This window comes from Phoenix dactylifera, chromosome 17, assembly GCF_051530095.1.
Source record: "Phoenix dactylifera cultivar Ajwa chromosome 17, Ajwa_hap1_PhDact_Kaust_v1.1, whole genome shotgun sequence".
Classification (NCBI taxonomy): Eukaryota; Viridiplantae; Streptophyta; class Magnoliopsida; order Arecales; family Arecaceae; genus Phoenix; species Phoenix dactylifera.
The window spans coordinates 13,785,829-13,806,999 of record NC_143206.1 but is presented as its reverse complement, the minus strand read 5'-3'; the positions used below and the strand labels follow the sequence as shown (position 1 = coordinate 13,806,999).

Below are 21,171 nucleotides of genomic sequence, written 5' to 3'. Positions count from 1 at the left end.
TTTAAAACATTACCACAATATAAATTCAAAAAAACAAAAAGTTTTACAAGATTTAATAAATCACAAAGACCATGTGTTTGGCAAAAATAAAGAGTAACTTTAATCTTTGTTATATATATCTTAGATCCTATTTTGACAGTCCATGCAACAAGACAAGCATCCGTGCAATAATATTGAGAAGTAAAAGAATATGGTGTACATATACATGATTTGACAAGACAAGCATCCGGTGCATGTATGTAGCCAAATTAAATCGCTCGCACACACATATCCGAATGCTTATGCATGTTTGTTTTTCTCTTAATTTTTTTTTTTTTTCCGGAGAGATGAGGATAGTGGCAAGAATACCCCTTCACCTGTCAAGATCGAACCTAAATTCTCTCCCTGTCTAGGCCATGAGAAGAGTCGCAACTTTTATCTGCATTCACTAACCCATCAAAACTCATCCAAAATAATGGATTTTGGTTTGATTTTTTTTAAAATAGATAATATAAGTTAGTCAAGATCAATTAGAATATAAATCAAATGCTATGAATTAGTTAAGACCAATTCTATTAGAAATGGATCGGGTGTAGATTTAGCCTGTCTCCCTGAAGGGTCAATGCAAGTATAATATAAATCTTTAAAATCTATCTTTTAATTGCTAAGATCAAGAGTGGGTACAAAATACTAGAAATGCATATTTAGAGATATTTTTAGTGATCAAGCATTTAGAAAGCAAGTGTAGAATGAAGATTTGAGAAAAAAATTTAATTGGATGGGTTATTCTAGATAAAACATTTCGGTTAAGTCAGATTCATTATTAATTTTTTTAAAAAAAGTGATAGCTACATCATATACCATGCTCTATAAAGATTGTTGATTTGACTAGAAAAGTTGCATAACTAACAGTTAAGCAAATAAATAAGATATAATAAAAAGAAAGAGGAGAGTGTAGCATGTTTTGGAATTATCACTTTTTCCACTTAAATTTTGTCCCACACTTTCTTACTTTGTTTGGATCGGCCATTCTAAATACCTTATTTTAAGATTATTTTGCTTTTATTTATTTTTATAAATATAGATAAGTAACATGCTATTTGAGGTTGATAGGTAGGTATGGGCTTTTATGAAATAAATAGGTTGCGCATGGATTTGTTCTTTTGGAATTAATTATGATTGGTTGGTTATGGGTTGAGGTTCTTAACTCAACCCCGAATTGATTTGATCCAAACCTGACCTAAGCTAGCTCATGGCCAGCCATAATTATAGGGATAGTGTTGTCAATTAATTAGTTGACAACCATTAAAGCATATGACTTATCATCCTAACCTCTCAAATTCTTTTAGTTCTTGTTGATATAGCTTCTGCGACTTTTGAAAGTCTAACTTTGGGAGCTTTAAATATTTTCTTGTACTCTCATTTTCTGGCCACAATTGTCTTATGATGCTTGTTGTCTCTAATCTAGGCAGGACGCATTGACGGAAAAATTCCAATACAAAATTTACCTACACAAATCAGAATTAAAGCAATTTACGTAAAGCTAAAAGACTTGAAATGCCTACATTTCATGTTAGAATGTGACCTGAAAATAAGTGTCACGGACAGCTTCCTAGTATTTGTCATGTGTATGTGTATTGTGACTACTGGGACTGGGCCACCAGATGGGCCGACCTGGACGAAGGTCGGCAGCCCATCTGGAGGCCGCCACCTCCTATGGTCCTACTTCGGAGAGGTACAGCTGCCGGCGGAAGGGAGAGACAGCTGCTGACCGCTAAAGTGGTTATCACCGCTTAAGAAGCCCTATTTTCTAGCCCTCTTATCGTCCCCCTCCTTCTTCCTCAGAGAGGAATTCCTGAACCAGCAACCACTGAGGCGCCGGAGCAGGGATCGTTGCAGTTCACCCCCGAAATAGGTAAGCCTTCCGACCACCTTGTTTCCATTTTCTCTGCCCTTCCTCCTCCCGATCCACTCGGGAGGATAGGTTAATTAAAAGAGAAAAAGAAAGAGAGGAAGCAAGAAAGAAAGAAAGAAGAAGAAGAAAAGGGGGAAGAAGGGGGCGGGGACTCACCTGTGTGCGGCCATCGCCGGCGTCGTGGGGAGCGGCCGCGGACGTCGCGGGAGCCGCCGGCCTCGGCTTGGCCGCGGGCGCAAGCCGCAGGGCGCCGCCGGCCGTGGCCCGGCCCCTCTCGTGCGGAGGACCTCTCCTTCTTGGCTTCGGGTGAGGAGTTAAGAGGGAGGGGGAGGGTTGAGAAGAAGAAAGGGAGGAGAAGAAGTCGAGAGAATAGAGGGAAAGAGAGGAAAAGAGAGGAGAAAAGAGGAAAAGAGAAATAGAAGAAGTCGGGAGAATAAAGAGAGGAAGAGAGAGGGCTTGGGGAGCGAGAGAGAATGTGTCAGGGTGAGAGAGGGCGTTAGAGAGTGAAGGAGGTGAAGAGGGAAAGAAAGGAACGGGAGAAGTGGGGAAAGGGAGGAAGAGAAGGTTCTGGAGAAAGGGGAAGAGAAGAAAAGAAATAGAGAAGAAAGAGAGAAGGAAAAGAAAAGCCCCCTAATTTGATCCTGGCCGTACTATCCGTGGACCTCTTGGTCCAGATCATGGACCGGCTGCCGGACTCCGGAGACCGAAAGTCTTTACGCCTCGTCTCCCGCTGTTTCCTCCGCGTGGAGGCGCTCCACCGCCGCGCCCTCCGCGTCCTCCGCCGGGAGTCCCTCCCTTCCCTCTTGCACTCCTGCTCTGCTCTCGAAGCCCTAGACCTCTCTGCCTGCTCTGCCCTCGATGACGCCTCCTCCACACCGCTGGTGGTCGCCAGGGGTTAAAAGCAATGTGCCTTGCCGGGGCCATGGGGATCGGGTGGCTGGGGCTGGAGGCGCTGGTGGTGGGGTGCCCATAGTTGGAGGTGGTGGACCTCTCGCACCGCTTCCGCATCGGGGACTGGGCGGTGGCAATGCTTTCGGCCGCCGGTGGGCTGAGGGAGCTGAGGCTGGACAAGTGCATTGGGATCACAGACAGAGAGAGAGATTGGGTATTCCAGGTTCGGGCTGGGTATGGATCGGGTCGTTGGGTAAACGATCCAAATTGATCCAAAAAAAAAAAAAAGTCGGATCGGGTCGAGTCCGGGTCAGATCGAGATTGGGTTGTCCGAGATTCGATCCAAAAAACAGAACGGGTCTAATTTTAAAACCAACAATCTGGACCCATGGGTCCTCTAAAACGGGTCGGATCGAGTCGGATCTGATTGGATTAGGTTGTGTCGGGTCACGAGTCGAGCTGATCTATTTGCAGCTTTAGACGTGGTAGATTAAGAACTGTAATAGTAGCTTAGAAGAAGATGTAGCAAATTAGGAATTGACATAATAACTCCAAAATCAATATTGCAGATTGATATATCAAGCTTGCTCGAACATCCAACTCAAAACCTGCCCGCTTGCTTGCGAACAACAACTACCAGTTTACAGACCAGCTTCGGCTAAAGCCCCCTATCTTGAATTCCAGTTCCCTACTGAACAACTAAAGAGAGAATAAGGGAAAAATATTTACTATGTTAAAATATTTATAGAAGAAGAGAAAAATAAAAAAAAAAGTAATTTTATTTCTCTGTTCCATCATATTCAATATATTTCAAGAGTTATATATACTAATATACATACTTCATATAAGAAAAATAATATAGATCGATATATGATTATATGGAAGTGGAAATAAAATGGTGCATGTTGATCCACTATCTAAAAGAAAAGCCTGTAGAAATCAGTGGAGCTAATAACCGATGTAATAACCCCAAAATATTTTTTTTATATAAAAAGGGATAGAATAGTCCTTTTCAATTAATATAAGGGGTAAAATAGGAAAGAATCAAAAGATAATGGCATAGTTGTAGATGTATTGAAGTGGTAAGGGTAAAATTGGAAGGAATCAAAAGTTAATGGCATAACGGTAGATATGTTGAAGTGTTAGGGGCAAAATGGAAATTTAATAATATTAAACAAAGGGTGAATAGTGTCTTGATGTGATTTAATTGGAGGGTTTGAGCTGGCTTTTGGAATGAAACCGAGAGAAAGAGGGAGGGGGTTCTCAGGCGTGAAACAGACGAAAGAAAGAAAGAAAAAGAGAAGAAGAAGAAGAAGAAAGAAGAAGAGGAAGGAGATTCAAGGAGGAAAGGGATCCCGGTTGCACTTCCAGCTGAAGGGAAAAACGTAGATCTCCTTCCCCTCTACGCAAGGACCTCGATTTCCAAAAAGAAAAAGGTAAATATCCATCCCTATCTAGTCTTTTGATGACATTAGGCTATACAAAGGGTGGATATAGTCTAGAGGGGTCGGATAAGGGTTGTAGAGGTGGTTAAAAGAAGAAGAATCGGATTTTGACAAATTTTTCCGGCACTACGGAAAAACTGTGTCGAAGTCCCAACTTCGGCAAATTATTTAGGGGGTCAAACGGCCTCCGATGATGATGCATGTTATCTCTTTGGAATCCTCTGTGAGTGTAGAATGTTAGGTAAAAATTTCATCAAATTTGGAGTCCTGAAAGTGGATCAAAACCGGGATGAAGTAACCCACTGTCAGTTCGGGTTACTGTTCATCCGGGTGGAAAATAGGGGATTTCATGCTATAATAGAGTATTAAGCCTAGATCAAGCTAAAAGGGACCTTGTACTCATGCAAAGGAGTCCCTAATACACATAAATGGTGAGTTAATTAATTAAAAAGGAAAAGAAGAAAGAAAAGAAAAAATTTAGGGAACAGGGGAGTTGAATCAATTAAAGTTTCCTATGTTATAATTGGCACGTAGATTATAGCCCTTGATACAAGACTAAATGTATTGTAAATGCATGTCACAGTTGGGCAAGAAGCTAGGGAACAAGAGGAAGAAGTTCCCCACTGCCTGCTGTAGATTTTTGGAGGCGTATCAGGGTTGTGCCAGATTGACAGGTGAGTGGGAGTCATGTACTTTGCACCATGAGCATCCTTAATTCATTTTCATGAATGTCGCCAAGTGTGAATTGATTCCACTTGAGCATATTGATTGATATTGTAGTAGATTCCTCTATAATCTTGATTCTCCATGCTTGATTATTCTGTACATGCATTTGAAGAAACATTGAGAGGAATTACGAGGGGTTGATGAGTAATCAAATTGGATGTGAATTGTGAAATGATTTCTTTTGTAAATTGATTTCATTTCCTCTATTTCAAAGACTTATGAGTGGTAGCCTTGATTATACTCTTTTATGAGTAGTTAAATTGGATCTGAATTGTGAAATGACTTCTTTTGTAAATTGATTTCATTTCCTCTATTTCAAAGATTTGTAGAGCCCATTTCAGTGGTATATTGAGTTGCATTGCACACCCTTGATCCCTCACTCCCAACCCTGATGTTAGTTTATGATTGGGTCGGAGTCGAGTGAGTGGTAGTCTTAATTATGCTCCTTTTAGTAGAGTATTGGGAGGGTGCATTATGGCATTCATGCATGGCTTGGCAGTATCTGCAGGACACCTATAGTCGATGGGGTTGAACATCGGCCTTTGTGCACATAGTAGCCTTCTGGGTGGGCGGAGCCCAGTCCCTTCCTAGGGGGGACACGGCCCTAGGCGTAGGATCGGCCGGTCCTACGACTTATATTCTGCTTGCCGCCGGGCATAGTAAGACCCCGCGAGGTGCAGTATGGCTTTCCGCGGATGTAGAATTCCCGCGAGGTGCCGTTTAGTATGTAGATGTGAGATGGATTTCTGTTCTGGATACTGGCCAGCATTTATATGATCAGTGTGGTGTCTTATCCTGCATATGCATGTGACAGTAGGGAGTTGTTGCTGGTTCGCCTGGGGCGTAAAACCCACCTCCCGATAGCTGTCTAGCATTTATGTTATCGGTATGGTGTCTTATCCTGCATATGCATGTGACAGTAGGGAGTTGTTGCTGGTTCGCCTGGGGCGTAAAACCCACCTTCCGACAGCTGTCTAGTGATGATTTACATATTGGTGTGGTGTCATATTCGATGTATGCATATGGCAGTAGGGAGTTGTTGCTGGTTCGCCTGGGGCGTAAAACCCACCTCCCGACAGCTGTCTAGTGATGATTTCAGCATATTGACACCTGATTTGTATGTTCCAGCATTATGATCTGTTGAGCATATTCATGAGTAGCATATATGTTTGCTTGATTATTCCATATATGCTTCAGATGAGTTGATATTGATTGTGGTAATATTGATGATTTATTCCATATTCTCTATGTTGAGTTCATGTTCATGTTGTCATTGATCTTGAGATTTCATCTCGAGCCATGATTATATTCTGTCTCATGTGCATAGTACTCTCTACTCCACTCACTGAGTATTTATATACTCACTCCCCAGTTTGGTGTTTTTGATTGCAGGGCAGGTATTGTATAGAGAGGAGCAGGATTAGTGGTTGCCTGCTAGCTGTGCCGCTCCATAGTATAGTATAATGTAGATAGAGGTTTATACCTTTTGGTGTATTATAAACCTTGTATTGTATATAGTGCATAGTTACAGTCATAGATCCTGTTGTGGATATGGGTTTGACCATGGATGGATTAGGAAGCAGGTATATATATATGTGTGCAGATGAGTTATATGCCTGAGATGATGTATTGCTATATATTGTCTAGGTTTATTATGTGACAGATTATGTGATTGCTGCTCTGACAGGTAGTGTGTTGTATGTATTGAGATAATCCTGACAGGTCACTATAGGAAAAGTGATCATTTTGTGCATGCATCATGCCAAATTTTTTCAAGATTTATTGATGATTGATAGGTAGTAGGGTTCTACGCGGTGGCTGGTGGCCTTATGCCTACCCGCACCCTAGGACCGTCGCGGCGGCCCGCCGGGAACGGGGCGGGGGTCGTGACAAAGCTTGGTATCAGAGCAAAGGTTAAGAAGAGTCCTGTCAGAGCAATAGGATGAGTCAGGATTAAGTATAGGATTATACTATGGAGCGTAGGATTTTTCTGTATGTTAATTTATGAGTCATTTACAATTCAGTAAAATATATCATGACTCAGTGTGTAACGACCATCCTCTCTTTTTGACTTTTTTAGAGAGATATAAAGAATACCTCCAAGGAGAGGATGCTCGTCCTGGAAAGAGGATGGAGCCAGATATAGCATTGGATGCGGGTTCCGCACATGTCGAGCCCCAAAGAGAAAAACCTCCTCCTGCTGATAGACGGAGGGTTGATGATCAAGGAGATGTAGGAAGTAGAGATACATTGATGGAACAGTTACTGGCGGAGAATCAGGCTCTGAGGGAGCAGATTGCTCGGGGGAAATCTCCTGCCCCGTCAGTAGTATCCATCCCACCTCCTGTACCTGTGCCAAGAAGTTTGGCCAGGCGGGCTCTAGATGATGAGGGGATTACTCTACAGGAATTTCTGAGGCTCAGAACCCCGGAGTTTAAGGGGGAAGAAGGTGAAGATCCTCAGAGATTTCTGGAGGAGACTGAAAAGATGATACGGAGACTGCCCTGTTCTGATGCAAGAGCTATAGAACTTGTAGGGCTTATAATGAAGGAAGATGCTTGGGACTGGTACCAGAGACAAGTGGAGGACAAATTGTACAGTAGGAATCCTCCAACCTGGGAAGAGTTCAGGCAAGCAGTGATGGATGAGTTTTTGTCTCCGGTTGAGAGGCAGAATCGGGCTCTTCAGTTTGAGAGGCTGAAGCAGATGCCCGGAATGAGCGTATCTGAGTACGCTCGTGAGTTCACTAGATTGGGGAAGTATGCTCCTTACATCATCCCCACTGAAGCTGCCAGGATAGAAAGATTCAGGCGGGGTCTGATTTCCCCGCTTTATAATGCAGTGCTGGCAGTAGAGGTCCCCACCTTGTCTAGGCTGATTGATAAAGCAAAACAGTGGGAGATCAGAAACAAAGAGGAAAGGGCTGAAAGAGAACAGAGGAAAATGAGTAAGGGGAAAGGGCAAAGCAGCCGAGGTAGATCTGAGGGAGCAAGTCTCCCGGAGGGCCCGACGGAGCAGTCTGTACGCTCAGCTCCACCTGCCCCACGTAAGAGGAAGTGGAGGAGAAGAGGTCAGTCACAGGATGCTTCTCTACCATTAGCACCTCGTCCTCCGGTCACTATGGCCAGAACTGAATCCAAGTTCCAATCATGGCCAGTGTGTGGCATATGTGGGAAGCAGCACCCTGGCAGATGCAGAATGGGTCAGGGAGTGTGCTACAGATGTGGACAGCCGGGTCATTTTGTCAGAGAATGCCCGCAGGGTGCCACCCAGCAGTTTGTGCCTTTGGCATCCTATCCTTCTGTGCAGATGGACAGGCCTAGTAGTAGGGAGCCTGTAGGCAGAGGTAGAGGTCAAGCACAAACATCACAGCAGAGTGCTGGACCATCTCAACTGTCAGCTCCAGTAGGCAGAGGGCAAGGAAGGGTGTTCACGGTAAATCCACAGGAGGCACAGACATCGAATGCAGCTATGACAGGTAATTTACTCTTTTAAATTCGAGGACGAATTTTATATAAGGGGGGGAGGATGTAATAACCCCAAAATATTTTTTTTATATAAAAAGGGATAGAATAGTCCTTTTCAATTAATATAGGGGTAAAATAGGAAAGAATCAAAAGATAATGGCATAGTTGTAGATGTATTGAAGTGGTAAGGGTAAAATTGGAAGGAATCAAAAGTTAATGGCATAACGGTAGATATGTTGAAGTGTTAGGGGCAAAATGGGAATTTAATAATATTAAACAAAGGGTGAATAGTGTCTTGATGTGATTTAATTGGAGGGTTTGAGCTGGCTTTTGGAATGAAACCGAGAGAAAGAGGGAGGGGGTTCTCAGGCGTGAAACAGACGAAAGAAAGAAAGAAAAAGAGAAGAAGAAGAAGAAGAAAGAAGAAGAGGAAGGAGATTCAAGGAGGAAAGGGATCCCGGTTGCACTTCCAGCTGAAGGGAAAAATGTAGATCTCCTTCCCCTCTACGCAAGGACCTCGATTTCCAAAAAGAAAAAGGTAAATATCCATCCCTATCTAGTCTTTTGATGACATTAGGCTATACAAAGGGTGGATATAGTCTAGAGGGGTCGGATAAGGGTTGTAGAGGTGGTTAAAAGAAGAAGAATCGGATTTTGACAAATTTTTCCGGCACTACGGAAAAACTGTGTCGAAGTCCCAACTTCGGCAAATTATTTAGGGGGTCAAACGGCCTCCGATGATGATGCATGTTATCTCTTTGGAATCCTCTGTGAGTGTAGAATGTTAGGTAAAAATTTCATCAAATTTGGAGTCCTGAAAGTGGATCAAAACCGGGATGAAGTAACCCACTGTCAGTTCGGGTTACTGTTCATCCGGGTGGAAAATAGGGGATTTCATGCTATAATAGAGTATTAAGCCTAGATCAAGCTAAAAGGGACCTTGTACTCATGCAAAGGAGTCCCTAATACACATAAATGGTGAGTTAATTAATTAAAAAGGAAAAGAAGAAAGAAAAGAAAAAATTTAGGGAACAGGGGAGTTGAATCAATTAAAGTTTCCTATGTTATAATTGGCACGTAGATTATAGCCCTTGATACAAGACTAAATGTATTGTAAATGCATGTCACAGTTGGGTAAGAAGCTAGGGAACAAGAGGAAGAAGTTCCCCACTGCCTGCTGTAGATTTTTGGAGGCGTATCAGGGCTGTGCCAGATTGACAGGTGAGTGGGAGTCATGTACTTTGCACCATGAGCATCCTTAATTCATTTTCATGAATGTCGCCAAGTGTGAATTGATTCCACTTGAGCATATTGATTGATATTGTAGTAGATTCCTCTATAATCTTGATTCTCCATGCTTGATTATTCTGTACATGCATTTGAAGAAACATTGAGAGGAATTACGAGGGGTTGATGAGTAATCAAATTGGATGTGAATTGTGAAATGATTTCTTTTGTAAATTGATTTCATTTCCTCTATTTCAAAGACTTATGAGTGGTAGCCTTGATTATACTCTTTTATGAGTAGTTAAATTGGATCTGAATTGTGAAATGACTTCTTTTGTAAATTGATTTCATTTCCTCTATTTCAAAGATTTGTATAGCCCATTTCAGTGGTATATTGAGTTGCATTGCACACCCTTGATCCCTCACTCCCAACCCTGATGTTAGTTTATGATTGGGTCGGAGTCGAGTGAGTGGTAGTCTTAATTATGCTCCTTTTAGTAGAGTATTGGGAGGGTGCATTATGGCATTCATGCATGGCTTGGCAGTATCTGCAGGACACCTATAGTCGATGGGGTTGAACATCGGCCTTTGTGCACATAGTAGCCTTCTGGGTGGGCGGAGCCCAGTCCCTTCCTAGGGGGGACACGGCCCTAGGCGTAGGATCGGCCGGTCCTACGACTTATATTCTGCTTGCCGCCGGGCATAGTAAGACCCCGCGAGGTGCAGTATGGCTTTTCGCGGATGTAGAATTCCCGCGAGGTGCCGTTTAGTATGTAGATGTGAGATGGATTTCTGTTCTGGATACTGGCCAGCATTTATATGATCAGTGTGGTGTCTTATCCTGCATATGCATGTGACAGTAGGGAGTTGTTGCTGGTTCGCCTGGGGCGTAAAACCCACCTCCCGATAGCTGTCTAGCATTTATGTTATCGGTATGGTGTCTTATCCTGCATATGCATGTGACAGTAGGGAGTTGTTGCTGGTTCGCCTGGGGCGTAAAACCCACCTTCCGACAGCTGTCTAGTGATGATTTACATATTGGTGTGGTGTCATATTCGATGTATGCATATGGCAGTAGGGAGTTGTTGCTGGTTCGCCTGGGGCGTAAAACCCACCTCCCGACAGCTGTCTAGTGATGATTTCAGCATATTGACACCTGATTTGTATGTTCCAGCATTATGATCTGTTGAGCATATTCATGAGTAGCATATATGTTTGCTTGATTATTCCATATATGCTTCAGATGAGTTGATATTGATTGTGGTAATATTGATGATTTATTCCATATTCTCTATGTTGAGTTCATGTTCATGTTGTCATTGATCTTGAGATTTCATCTCGAGCCATGATTATATTCTGTCTCATGTGCATAGTACTCTCTACTCCACTCACTGAGTATTTATATACTCACTCCCCAGTTTGGTGTTTTTGATTGCAGGGCAGGTATTGTATAGAGAGGAGCAGGATTAGTGGTTGTCTGCTAGCTGTGCCGCTCCATAGTATAGTATAATGTAGATAGAGGTTTATACCTTTTGGTGTATTATAAACCTTGTATTGTATATAGTGCATAGTTACAGTCATAGATCCTGTTGTGGATATGGGTTTGACCATGGATGGATTAGGAAGCAGGTATATATATATGTGTGCAGATGAGTTATATGCCTGAGATGATGTATTGCTATATATTGTCTAGGTTTATTATGTGACAGATTATGTGATTGCTGCTCTGACAGGTAGTGTGTTGTATGTATTGAGATAATCCTGACAGGTCACTATAGGAAAAGTGATCATTTTGTGCATGCATCATGCCAAATTTTTTCAAGATTTATTGATGATTGATAGGTAGTAGGGTTCTACGCGGTGGCTGGTGGCCTTATGCCTACCCGCACCCTAGGACCGTCGCGGCGGCCCGCCGGGAACGGGGCGGGGGTCGTGACAAAGCTTGGTATCAGAGCAAAGGTTAAGAAGAGTCCTGTCAGAGCAATAGGATGAGTCAGGATTAAGTATAGGATTATACTATGGAGCGTAGGATTTTTCTGTATGTTAATTTATGAGTCATTTACAATTCAGTAAAATATATCATGACTCAGTGTGTAACGACCATCCTCTCTTTTTGACTTTTTTAGAGAGATATAAAGAATACCTCCAAGGAGAGGATGCTCGTCCTGGAAAGAGGATGGAGCCAGATATAGCATTGGATGCGGGTTCCGCACATGTCGAGCCCCAAAGAGAAAAACCTCCTCCTGCTGATAGACGGAGGGTTGATGATCAAGGAGATGTAGGAAGTAGAGATACATTGATGGAACAGTTACTGGCGGAGAATCAGGCTCTGAGGGAGCAGATTGCTCGGGGGAAATCTCCTGCCCCGTCAGTAGTATCCATCCCACCTCCTGTACCTGTGCCAAGAAGTTTGGCCAGGCGGGCTCTAGATGATGAGGGGATTACTCTACAGGAATTTCTGAGGCTCAGAACCCCGGAGTTTAAGGGGGAAGAAGGTGAAGATCCTCAGAGATTTCTGGAGGAGACTGAAAAGATGATACGGAGACTGCCCTGTTCTGATGCAAGAGCTATAGAACTTGTAGGGCTTATAATGAAGGAAGATGCTTGGGACTGGTATCAGAGACAAGTGGAGGACAAATTGTACAGTAGGAATCCTCCAACCTGGGAAGAGTTCAGGCAAGCAGTGATGGATGAGTTTTTGTCTCCGGTTGAGAGGCAGAATCGGGCTCTTCAGTTTGAGAGGCTGAAGCAGATGCCCGGAATGAGCGTATCTGAGTACGCTCGTGAGTTCACTAGATTGGGGAAGTATGCTCCTTACATCATCCCCACTGAAGCTGCCAGGATAGAAAGATTCAGGCGGGGTCTGATTTCCCCGCTTTATAATGCAGTGCTGGCAGTAGAGGTCCCCACCTTGTCTAGGCTGATTGATAAAGCAAAACAGTGGGAGATCAGAAACAAAGAGGAAAGGGCTGAAAGAGAACAGAAGAAAATGAGTAAGGGGAAAGGGCAAAGCAGCCGAGGTAGATCTGAGGGAGCAAGTCTCCCGGAGGGCCGGACGGAGCAGTCTGTACGCTCAGCTCCACCTGCCCCACGTAAGAGGAAGTGGAGGAGAAGAGGTCAGTCACAGGATGCTTCTCTACCATTAGCACCTCGTCCTCCGGTCACTATGGCCAGAACTGAATCCAAGTTCCAATCATGGCCAGTGTGTGGCATATGTGGGAAGCAGCACCCTGGCAGATGCAGAATGGGTCAGGGAGTGTGCTACAGATGTGGACAGCCGGGTCATTTTGTCAGAGAATGCCCGCAGGGTGCCACCCAGCAGTTTGTGCCTTTGGCATCCTATCCTTCTGTGCAGATGGACAGGCCTAGTAGTAGGGAGCCTGTAGGCAGAGGTAGAGGTCAAGCACAAACATCACAGCAGAGTGCTGGACCATCTCAACTGTCAGCTCCAGTAGGCAGAGGGCAAGGAAGGGTGTTCACGGTAAATCCACAGGAGGCACAGACATCGAATGCAGCTATGACAGGTAATTTACTCTTTTAAATTCGAGGACGAATTTTATATAAGGGGGGGAGGATGTAATAACCCCAAAATATTTTTTTTATATAAAAAGGGATAGAATAGTCCTTTTCAATTAATATAAGGGGTAAAATAGGAAAGAATCAAAAGATAATGGCATAGTTGTAGATGTATTGAAGTGGTAAGGGTAAAATTGGAAGGAATCAAAAGTTAATGGCATAACGGTAGATATGTTGAAGTGTTAGGGGCAAAATGGGAATTTAATAATATTAAACAAAGGGTGAATAGTGTCTTGATGTGATTTAATTGGAGGGTTTGAGCTGGCTTTTGGAATGAAACCGAGAGAAAGAGGGAGGGGGTTCTCAGGCGTGAAACAGACGAAAGAAAGAAAGAAAAAGAGAAGAAGAAGAAGAAGAAAGAAGAAGAGGAAGGAGATTCAAGGAGGAAAGGGATCCCGGTTGCACTTCCAGCTGAAGGGAAAAACGTAGATCTCCTTCCCCTCTACGCAAGGACCTCGATTTCCAAAAAGAAAAAGGTAAATATCCATCCCTATCTAGTCTTTTGATGACATTAGGCTATACAAAGGGTGGATTTAGTCTAGAGGGGTCGGATAAGGGTTGTAGAGGTGGTTAAAAGAAGAAGAATCGGATTTTGACAAATTTTTCCGGCACTACGGAAAAACTGTGTCGAAGTCCCAACTTCGGCAAATTATTTATGGGGTCAAACGGCCTCCGATGATGATGCATGTTATCTCTTTGGAATCCTCTGTGAGTGTAGAATGTTAGGTAAAAATTTCATCAAATTTGGAGTCCTGAAAGTGGATCAAAACCGGGATGAAGTAACCCACTGTCAGTTCGGATTACTGTTCATCCGGGTGGAAAATAGGGGATTTCATGCTATAATAGAGTATTAAGCCTAGATCAAGCTAAAAGGGACCTTGTACTCATGCAAAGGAGTCCCTAATACACATAAATGGTGAGTTAATTAATTAAAAAGGAAAAGAAGAAAGAAAAGAAAAGATTTAGGGAACAGGGGAGTTGAATCAATTAAAGTTTCCTATGTTATAATTGGCACGTAGATTATAGCCCTTGATACAAGACTAAATGTATTGTAAATGCATGTCACAGTTGGGCAAGAAGCTAGGGAACAAGAGGAAGAAGTTCCCCACTGCCTGCTGTAGATTTTTGGAGGCGTATCAGGGCTGTGCCAGATTGACAGGTGAGTGGGAGTCATGTACTTTGCACCATGAGCATCCTTAATTCATTTTCATGAATGTCGCCAAGTGTGAATTGATTCCACTTGAGCATATTGATTGATATTGTAGTAGATTCCTCTATAATCTTGATTCTCCATGCTTGATTATTCTGTACATGCATTTGAAGAAACATTGAGAGGAATTACGAGGGGTTGATGAGTAATCAAATTGGATCTGAATTGTGAAATGATTTCTTTTGTAAATTGATTTCATTTCCTCTATTTCAAAGACTTATGAGTGGTAGCCTTGATTATACTCTTTTATGAGTAGTTAAATTGGATCTGAATTGTGAAATGACTTCTTTTGTAAATTGATTTCATTTCCTCTATTTCAAAGATTTGTAGAGCCCATTTCAGTGGTATATTGAGTTGCATTGCACACCCTTGATCCCTCACTCCCAACCCTGATGTTAGTTTATGATTGGGTCGGAGTCGAGTGAGTGGTAGTCTTAATTATGCTCCTTTTAGTAGAGTATTGGGAGGGTGCATTATGGCATTCATGCATGGCTTGGCAGTATCTGCAGGACACCTATAGTCGATGGGGTTGAACATCGGCCTTTGTGCACATAGTAGCCTTCTGGGTGGGCGGAGCCCAGTCCCTTCCTAGGGGGGACACGGCCCTAGGCGTAGGATCGGCCGGTCCTACGACTTATATTCTGCTTGCCGCCGGGCATAGTAAGACCCCGCGAGGTGCAGTATGGCTTTCCGCGGATGTAGAATTCCCGCGAGGTGCCGTTTAGTATGTAGATGTGAGATGGATTTCTGTTCTGGATACTGGCCAGCATTTATATGATCAGTGTGGTGTCTTATCCTGCATATGCATGTGACAGTAGGGAGTTGTTGCTGGTTCGCCTGGGGCGTAAAACCCACCTCCCGATAGCTGTCTAGCATTTATGTTATCGGTATGGTGTCTTATCCTGCATATGCATGTGACAGTAGGGAGTTGTTGCTGGTTCGCCTGGGGCGTAAAACCCACCTTCCGACAGCTGTCTAGTGATGATTTACATATTGGTGTGGTGTCATATTCGATGTATGCATATGGCAGTAGGGAGTTGTTGCCGGTTCGCCTGGGGCGTAAAACCCACCTTCCGACAGCTGTCTAGTGATGATTTCAGCATATTGACACCTGATTTGTATGTTCCAGCATTATGATCTGTTGAGCATATTCATGAGTAGCATATATGTTTGCTTGATTATTCCATATATGCTTCAGATGAGTTGATATTGATTGTGGTAATATTGATGATTTATTCCATATTCTCTATGTTGAGTTCATGTTCATGTTGTCATTGATCTTGAGATTTCATCTCGAGCCATGATTATATTCTGTCTCATGTGCATAGTACTCTCTACTCCACTCACTGAGTATTTATATACTCACTCCCCAGTTTGGTGTTTTTGATTGCAGGGCAGGTATTGTATAGAGAGGAGCAGGATTAGTGGTTGCCTGCTAGCTGTGCCGCTCCATAGTATAGTATAATGTAGATAGAGGTTTATACCTTTTGGTGTATTATAAACCTTGTATTGTATATAGTGCATAGTTACAGTCATAGATCCTGTTGTGGATATGGGTTTGACCATGGATGGATTAGGAAGCAGGTATATATATATGTGTGCAGATGAGTTATATGCCTGAGATGATGTATTGCTATATATTGTCTAGGTTTATTATGTGACAGATTATGTGATTGCTGCTCTGACAGGTAGTGTGTTGTATGTATTGAGATAATCCTGACAGGTCACTATAGGAAAAGTGATCATTTTGTGCATGCATCATGCCAAATTTTTTCAAGATTTATTGATGATTGATAGGTAGTAGGGTTCTACGTGGTGGCTGGTGGCCTTATGCCTACCCGCACCCTAGGACCGTCGCGGCGGCCCGCCGGGAACGGGGCGGGGGTCGTGACAACCAGGCCCGACCTAATTGAAGATCGGGTCGAGTCGGGTCCACGACTATAATTTTTGATCCAACGGGTTATTCAGGTCGGGTCGGATCCATGTATAACCCGAATCCGACCTGAAAAATTTAAGTCCGGGTCGGGTCTAGGTCTAGGTCGGGTCCAACATGAGAGTGATTCAAAAAGAGGGGATTTTCTTTCTGCTACGTCTCCGATTTTGTTACCCTACACCCCCTCCCACCCACATTAAAAAAAGGAAGAATAACAAGTAGAGAAGATGTTATCGTCTCTCCGCCAATCATGCCGTCGGCACTCAAAACACCGCTGCTGGAACACTAGTCTCGAATTCCTAATCCCTCTCCTCCAACCCTTCGCCCCTTTCTCCTCCTTCCTCTTTATCCCCACCTAAAAAGCCAAGTTTGCTGCCCTCTTCCCGAATAATTCATTAGAAAAAGTCGCGATAATGGGACCCCCCAGCCCCCTGATTTGATCCTGGCTATACTTTTCGTGGACCTGTTGGTCCAGATCATGGACCGGCTGCTGAACTCCGGAGATCGGAAGTCTTTACACCTTGTCTCCCGTAGCTTCCTCCGTGTGGAGGTGCTCCACCGCCACGCCTTCCGCATCCTCCACTGGGAGTCCCTCCCTTCCCTCTTGCGCCGCTACTCCACTCTCGAATCCCTGGACCTCTCCACCTACTCTGCCCTCGATGGCGCCTCCCTCCACATCGCCGGTGGCCGTCGGGGGTTGAAAGGAATGTGCCTCGCCGGGGCCACGGGGATCGGGTGGTGGGGGCTGGAGGCGCTGGTGGCAACGTGCCTATAGTTGGAGGTGGTAAACCTCTCGCACCGCGTCGGCGTCGGGGATTGGGAGGTGGCGGTGCTTTCGGCCGCCGGTGGGCTGAGGGAGCTGAGGTTGGACAAGTGACTTGGGATCACGGACAAAGAGAGAGATTGGGTATTCCGAGTTCGGGTCGGGTCGTTGGGTAAACAATCCAAATCGATCCCAAAAAAAATTGGATCGGGTCGGGTCTGGTTCGGGTTGAGATTGGGTTATCCCAGACCCGACCCGAAAAATAGAAAAAGTTTAATTTTAGAACCAAACCCAGACCCATAGGTCCTCTAAAATAGGTTGAGTCAGGTCTAATAGAATCGGGTTGAGTCGAGTCACGGGTCGAGCCAATCATTTGCAGACTTAGACGTGGTAGATCAAGAGCTGTAATAGTAGTTTAGAAGCAGATTATAGCAGATTAAGAGTTGACATAACAACTTAGAAACCGATATTGTAGGCTGATATATCAAGAGAAAATAAGAGAAAAAAATATTTACTATGTTAAAATATTTACAAAAGAAGAGGAAAACAAAAGAAAAAAAGAAAAAAATCTCTGTTCCGTCATATTCAATACATCTCAGGAGTTATATATACTTACTCCGTATAAGAAAAATAATATAGGTCGATACATGATTATGCTAATAAAGAAAAATATTATTGATGATGTAGATTATTATATGATTTCTAAAATTATGTTAACATAAGGCACGAATTAATTTGCTTAGAAGTTCAAATTGTGTGGTAGACGGTGCGAGAGGGAAACATATATAGATGACTTGGTGCGAACTGCTGAATTCATTGCTTCGCCGCAGGCTCAAGAAGCCTTCATTCAAGTGGGTTAAACATAAAATCTTGGAAGAGCTTCATGAATTCTTCATCGGAATTGGTAAGGCCATCCATCCTTCTGTAGAGAAGACGGGCACCTCGAGCATTACTCAGGACTGCACGGCTACAGAACTCCGGCACTACTGCTCTTGATCGATAGAGCTCCCACTCCAGTTCCTGACTGTTGAAGATCCTGATTCCTCCGATCGTGGGAGCCATCGTCATCGGCCATCTGAACCCCAACGGCATCCCACCTAAATAACAAATTCTGTTTCTTATCACAACAACCTCTGTAACCTATTTAAATAGACTACTGTGGACGAGAACGGTGTAACGGGAGAATATTTTAATCCACTGACTGAAACGTTTTCTTCGAAACGTTTTCTTCTTCATCTCTGTTTCTTCTTCTTCCTATTCTGTTCGTCTCCTTCAAGGTTTATATGGTATCAGAGCTTGATTGACAAACGTCTTGATGTCGATCACCGGGCAATCTCCTTCCGCAGCCTCTACTGAAACTGTCGCTTACCCACCCTTCACAGCAATCCCTCGTATGCTTACAGTGAAGCTTACCCGGGATAATTTTCTTCTTTGGAAGGCTCAAATGGTTCCATACTTCCGGGGACAAGATGTGTTTGGTTTCCTCGATGGATCAATCGAGGCACCATCCCCTTGGCTACTTTCGTCTTCGAATGATGAGTCAGAGAGTTCCCGGATTCCCAATCCTGCCTTTCATCAATGGGTCAAACAGGATCAACTTATCCTGAGCACTCTTATGTCCTCTCTTTCAGAAGGTATTCTTGCCCAAATCATTGGATATACCACCTCCCATGAAGTCTGGCAAGCCTTGGAGAGGAGCTTTGCTTCCCATTCTCGCGCACGGGTCGTGCAATTGCGCACCCGGTTGGCAAGCTTGAAGAAAGGTAATCTCTCTATCACTGATTACTTCCTCAACCTGAAGAAAATCTCCGATGAACTTGCTTCGGCTGGTCACTCGTTAAGCACTGATGACCTTCAAAGCTACTTACTTGCTGGTCTCGGATCGGACTACGATCCGTTTGTTACATCTGTCACAACTCGGCTTGATCCACCATCCCTTGAGGAGCTCTACTGTCATCTTCTCACTCATGAATCCCGCCTCATACACCAAAATCAGCCCTCTTCTCTTGCTGATGTTACTGAACCATCTGCACACGTTGCTACTCGGCATTCCTCCTCTCTGTTCCGTGGCTATGGCACCGGAAATCGTCGTGGCAACAATCATTTTTATCGCTCTAGAGGACGTGGCAACAACCGTGGAAATGGTGGTTATTTTCCTGCGTCCCAGTATGCCTCTAGAGGACGCAGTCATTCCTCTCGTCCTGTCTGCCAAATTTGCAATAAACTCGGTCACAGTGCGTTACAATGCTATCGTCGTTTTGATCCTTCTCTGCAGGGTGTTTCTTCTTCTTCTCCCACTGTGCAGAACTCTGCCCATGCGATGGTTGCGGCATCTAACAGCTCTTCTTCCCTTGATTGGCATCCGGATATAGGTGCCACACATCACTTAACTGCGGACATGAACAATCTTACTATCCGTAATGATGAGTATTCTGGGGATGATCAGATTCAGGTCGGCAATGGTGCAGGTTTGCACATCTCTCGTATTGGCTCTTCTACTCTTTCCACATCCCGTACCTCCTTCCTTCTTGATAAAATCCTTTTAGTTCCTGATATCCAGAAGAATCTACTGTCCGTTTAACAGTTTGCGAAGGACAATAATGTTTCTTTTGAATTTCATGCTTCTTATTTCCTGATTAAGGATTGCTTGGGGAACATCCTGCATCGAGGTCCTCTGCGTAATGGTCTGTACTGCTTCTCCTCCTCATCAAGCTTCCCACCGAAATGGGCGTTCGCTGGTGTTCGTGTTTCCTTCCATGATTGGCATCGCCGTCTTGGTCATGCGGCCTACCCCACTGTTCGACGGATTCTCTCCCGAGTTCCCCGTCTGGTGTCTTCAAACACTGCTCCTCGTGTTTGTAGTGAGTGTCAGATGGCTAAGAGCCATTGTTTACCTTTTAAAAAATCAGTGCATAAATCTTTGCAACCTTTGGATCTTATATTCAGTGATGTCTGGGGACCTTCTTCTGTCCTCTCTACAACTGGCTCTCGCTATTATGTTAGTTTTGTTGATGATTGCACCAAATATATCTGGCTTTTTCCTATTAAGCTGCGGTCTGATGTTGAGAATATTTTAAACCGTTTTCAATCCCTTGTTGAGCGACAGTTCACTCGGAAAATTAAGGCTATCCAAACTGATTGGGGAGGTGAATACCGACGCCTACATCGCTATTTTGCTTCTTGTGGTATCCAACATCGCCTAGCTTGCCCTCATTCCCATCATCAAATGAGATCTGTCGAGCGGCGTCATCGCCAGATCGTTGAGATGGGTCTCTCTCTCTTGGCTAGGGCCTCTCTTCCATTGCATTACTGGGAAGATGCATTCATTACTGCTATTTATCTTATTAATCGTCTTCCAACACCAGTCTTATTACAGCGATCCCCTTATGAACAGCTCTTCGGCGTGCTGCCAGATTATTCTTTTCTTCGTGTTTTTGGGTGCGCCTGTTGGCCCAATCTGCGTCCTTACAATCGCCATAAGATGGACTATCGCTCCCAAACATGCTTATTTCTTGGTTACAGTCCACTGCATCATGGTTATAAGTGTGCCGACTTAGTCACCGGACGCATCTATATCTCTCGGCACGTGGTTTTTGATGAGACCGTATTTCCTCTCGCCATCTCTAAGCAGGTCCCTGTTTCTCCGGCTGCTTCTTCCTTTGTTTATCTTCCCTCTCACCTTCCGTTTTCTCTGCGTACTTCTGCATCTCGCGAGTTGCCCTCTCTCAGATCCTCTGTGCCCACTGATACCTCTGTCCATACCGTGGTGGCTCCCGCCGATGACAACCCTGCACCCCCTGCTGCTGACCTCTCTGGTTCCACTGCGCCGCCAGTGCCTATTTGTGCTTCCTCTGGCACTCATGGTATGATCACCCGGGCAAAGAACAATGTGTTCAAGCCACGTCTTCCAACAGATGGCACTATCCGCTACCCATTGCCGAAGGCCCTACTGAGTACTCTGGCTCTCCGTGAGCCTTCCTGCTACACTGAAGCTGTTAAGCACTCTTCCTGGCGCGAGGCTATGAATCGCGAGTTTGAT

The 21,171-nt window shown here is 44.1% G+C and overlaps 2 protein-coding genes across 4 annotated transcripts in view; one reads left to right on the top strand and one right to left on the bottom strand.

Moving 5' to 3' along the window:
* The window catches only part of LOC103698991 (bifunctional levopimaradiene synthase, chloroplastic-like), a 36,443-nt gene that overhangs the window by 8,799 nt on the left and 6,473 nt on the right, over positions 1–21,171 (bottom strand). The window contains exon 1 of one of the 3 annotated variants that reach the window (XM_089928024.1): positions 2,051–2,215. The exons of 1 other annotated variant lie outside the window; for it this stretch is intronic. In XM_089928024.1, the coding sequence (XP_089784150.1) occupies positions 2,051–2,064 (14 nt within the window). In that variant the 5' untranslated portion in view covers positions 2,065–2,215. Of the gene's footprint in view, positions 1–2,050; positions 2,216–21,171 lie in introns of those variants that run through there. One more of the 3 variants, XM_089928022.1, reaches the window with a different exon arrangement.
* Positions 4,924–13,564, top strand: LOC149751058 (uncharacterized). Its single transcript, XM_089928021.1, has 2 exons — positions 4,924–8,553; positions 8,613–13,564. Exon 2 carries the CDS (start codon positions 11,701–11,703, stop codon positions 13,189–13,191), a length of 1,491 nt encoding a protein of 496 aa, XP_089784147.1. The 5' UTR covers positions 4,924–8,553; positions 8,613–11,700; the 3' UTR covers positions 13,192–13,564.

Bases quoted from the DNA above. Each gene is read 5' to 3' on its own strand.
- LOC149751058 (XM_089928021.1), top strand. From the start codon at position 11,701: ATGAGTCATTTACAATTCAGTAAAATATATCATGACTCAGTGTGTAAC.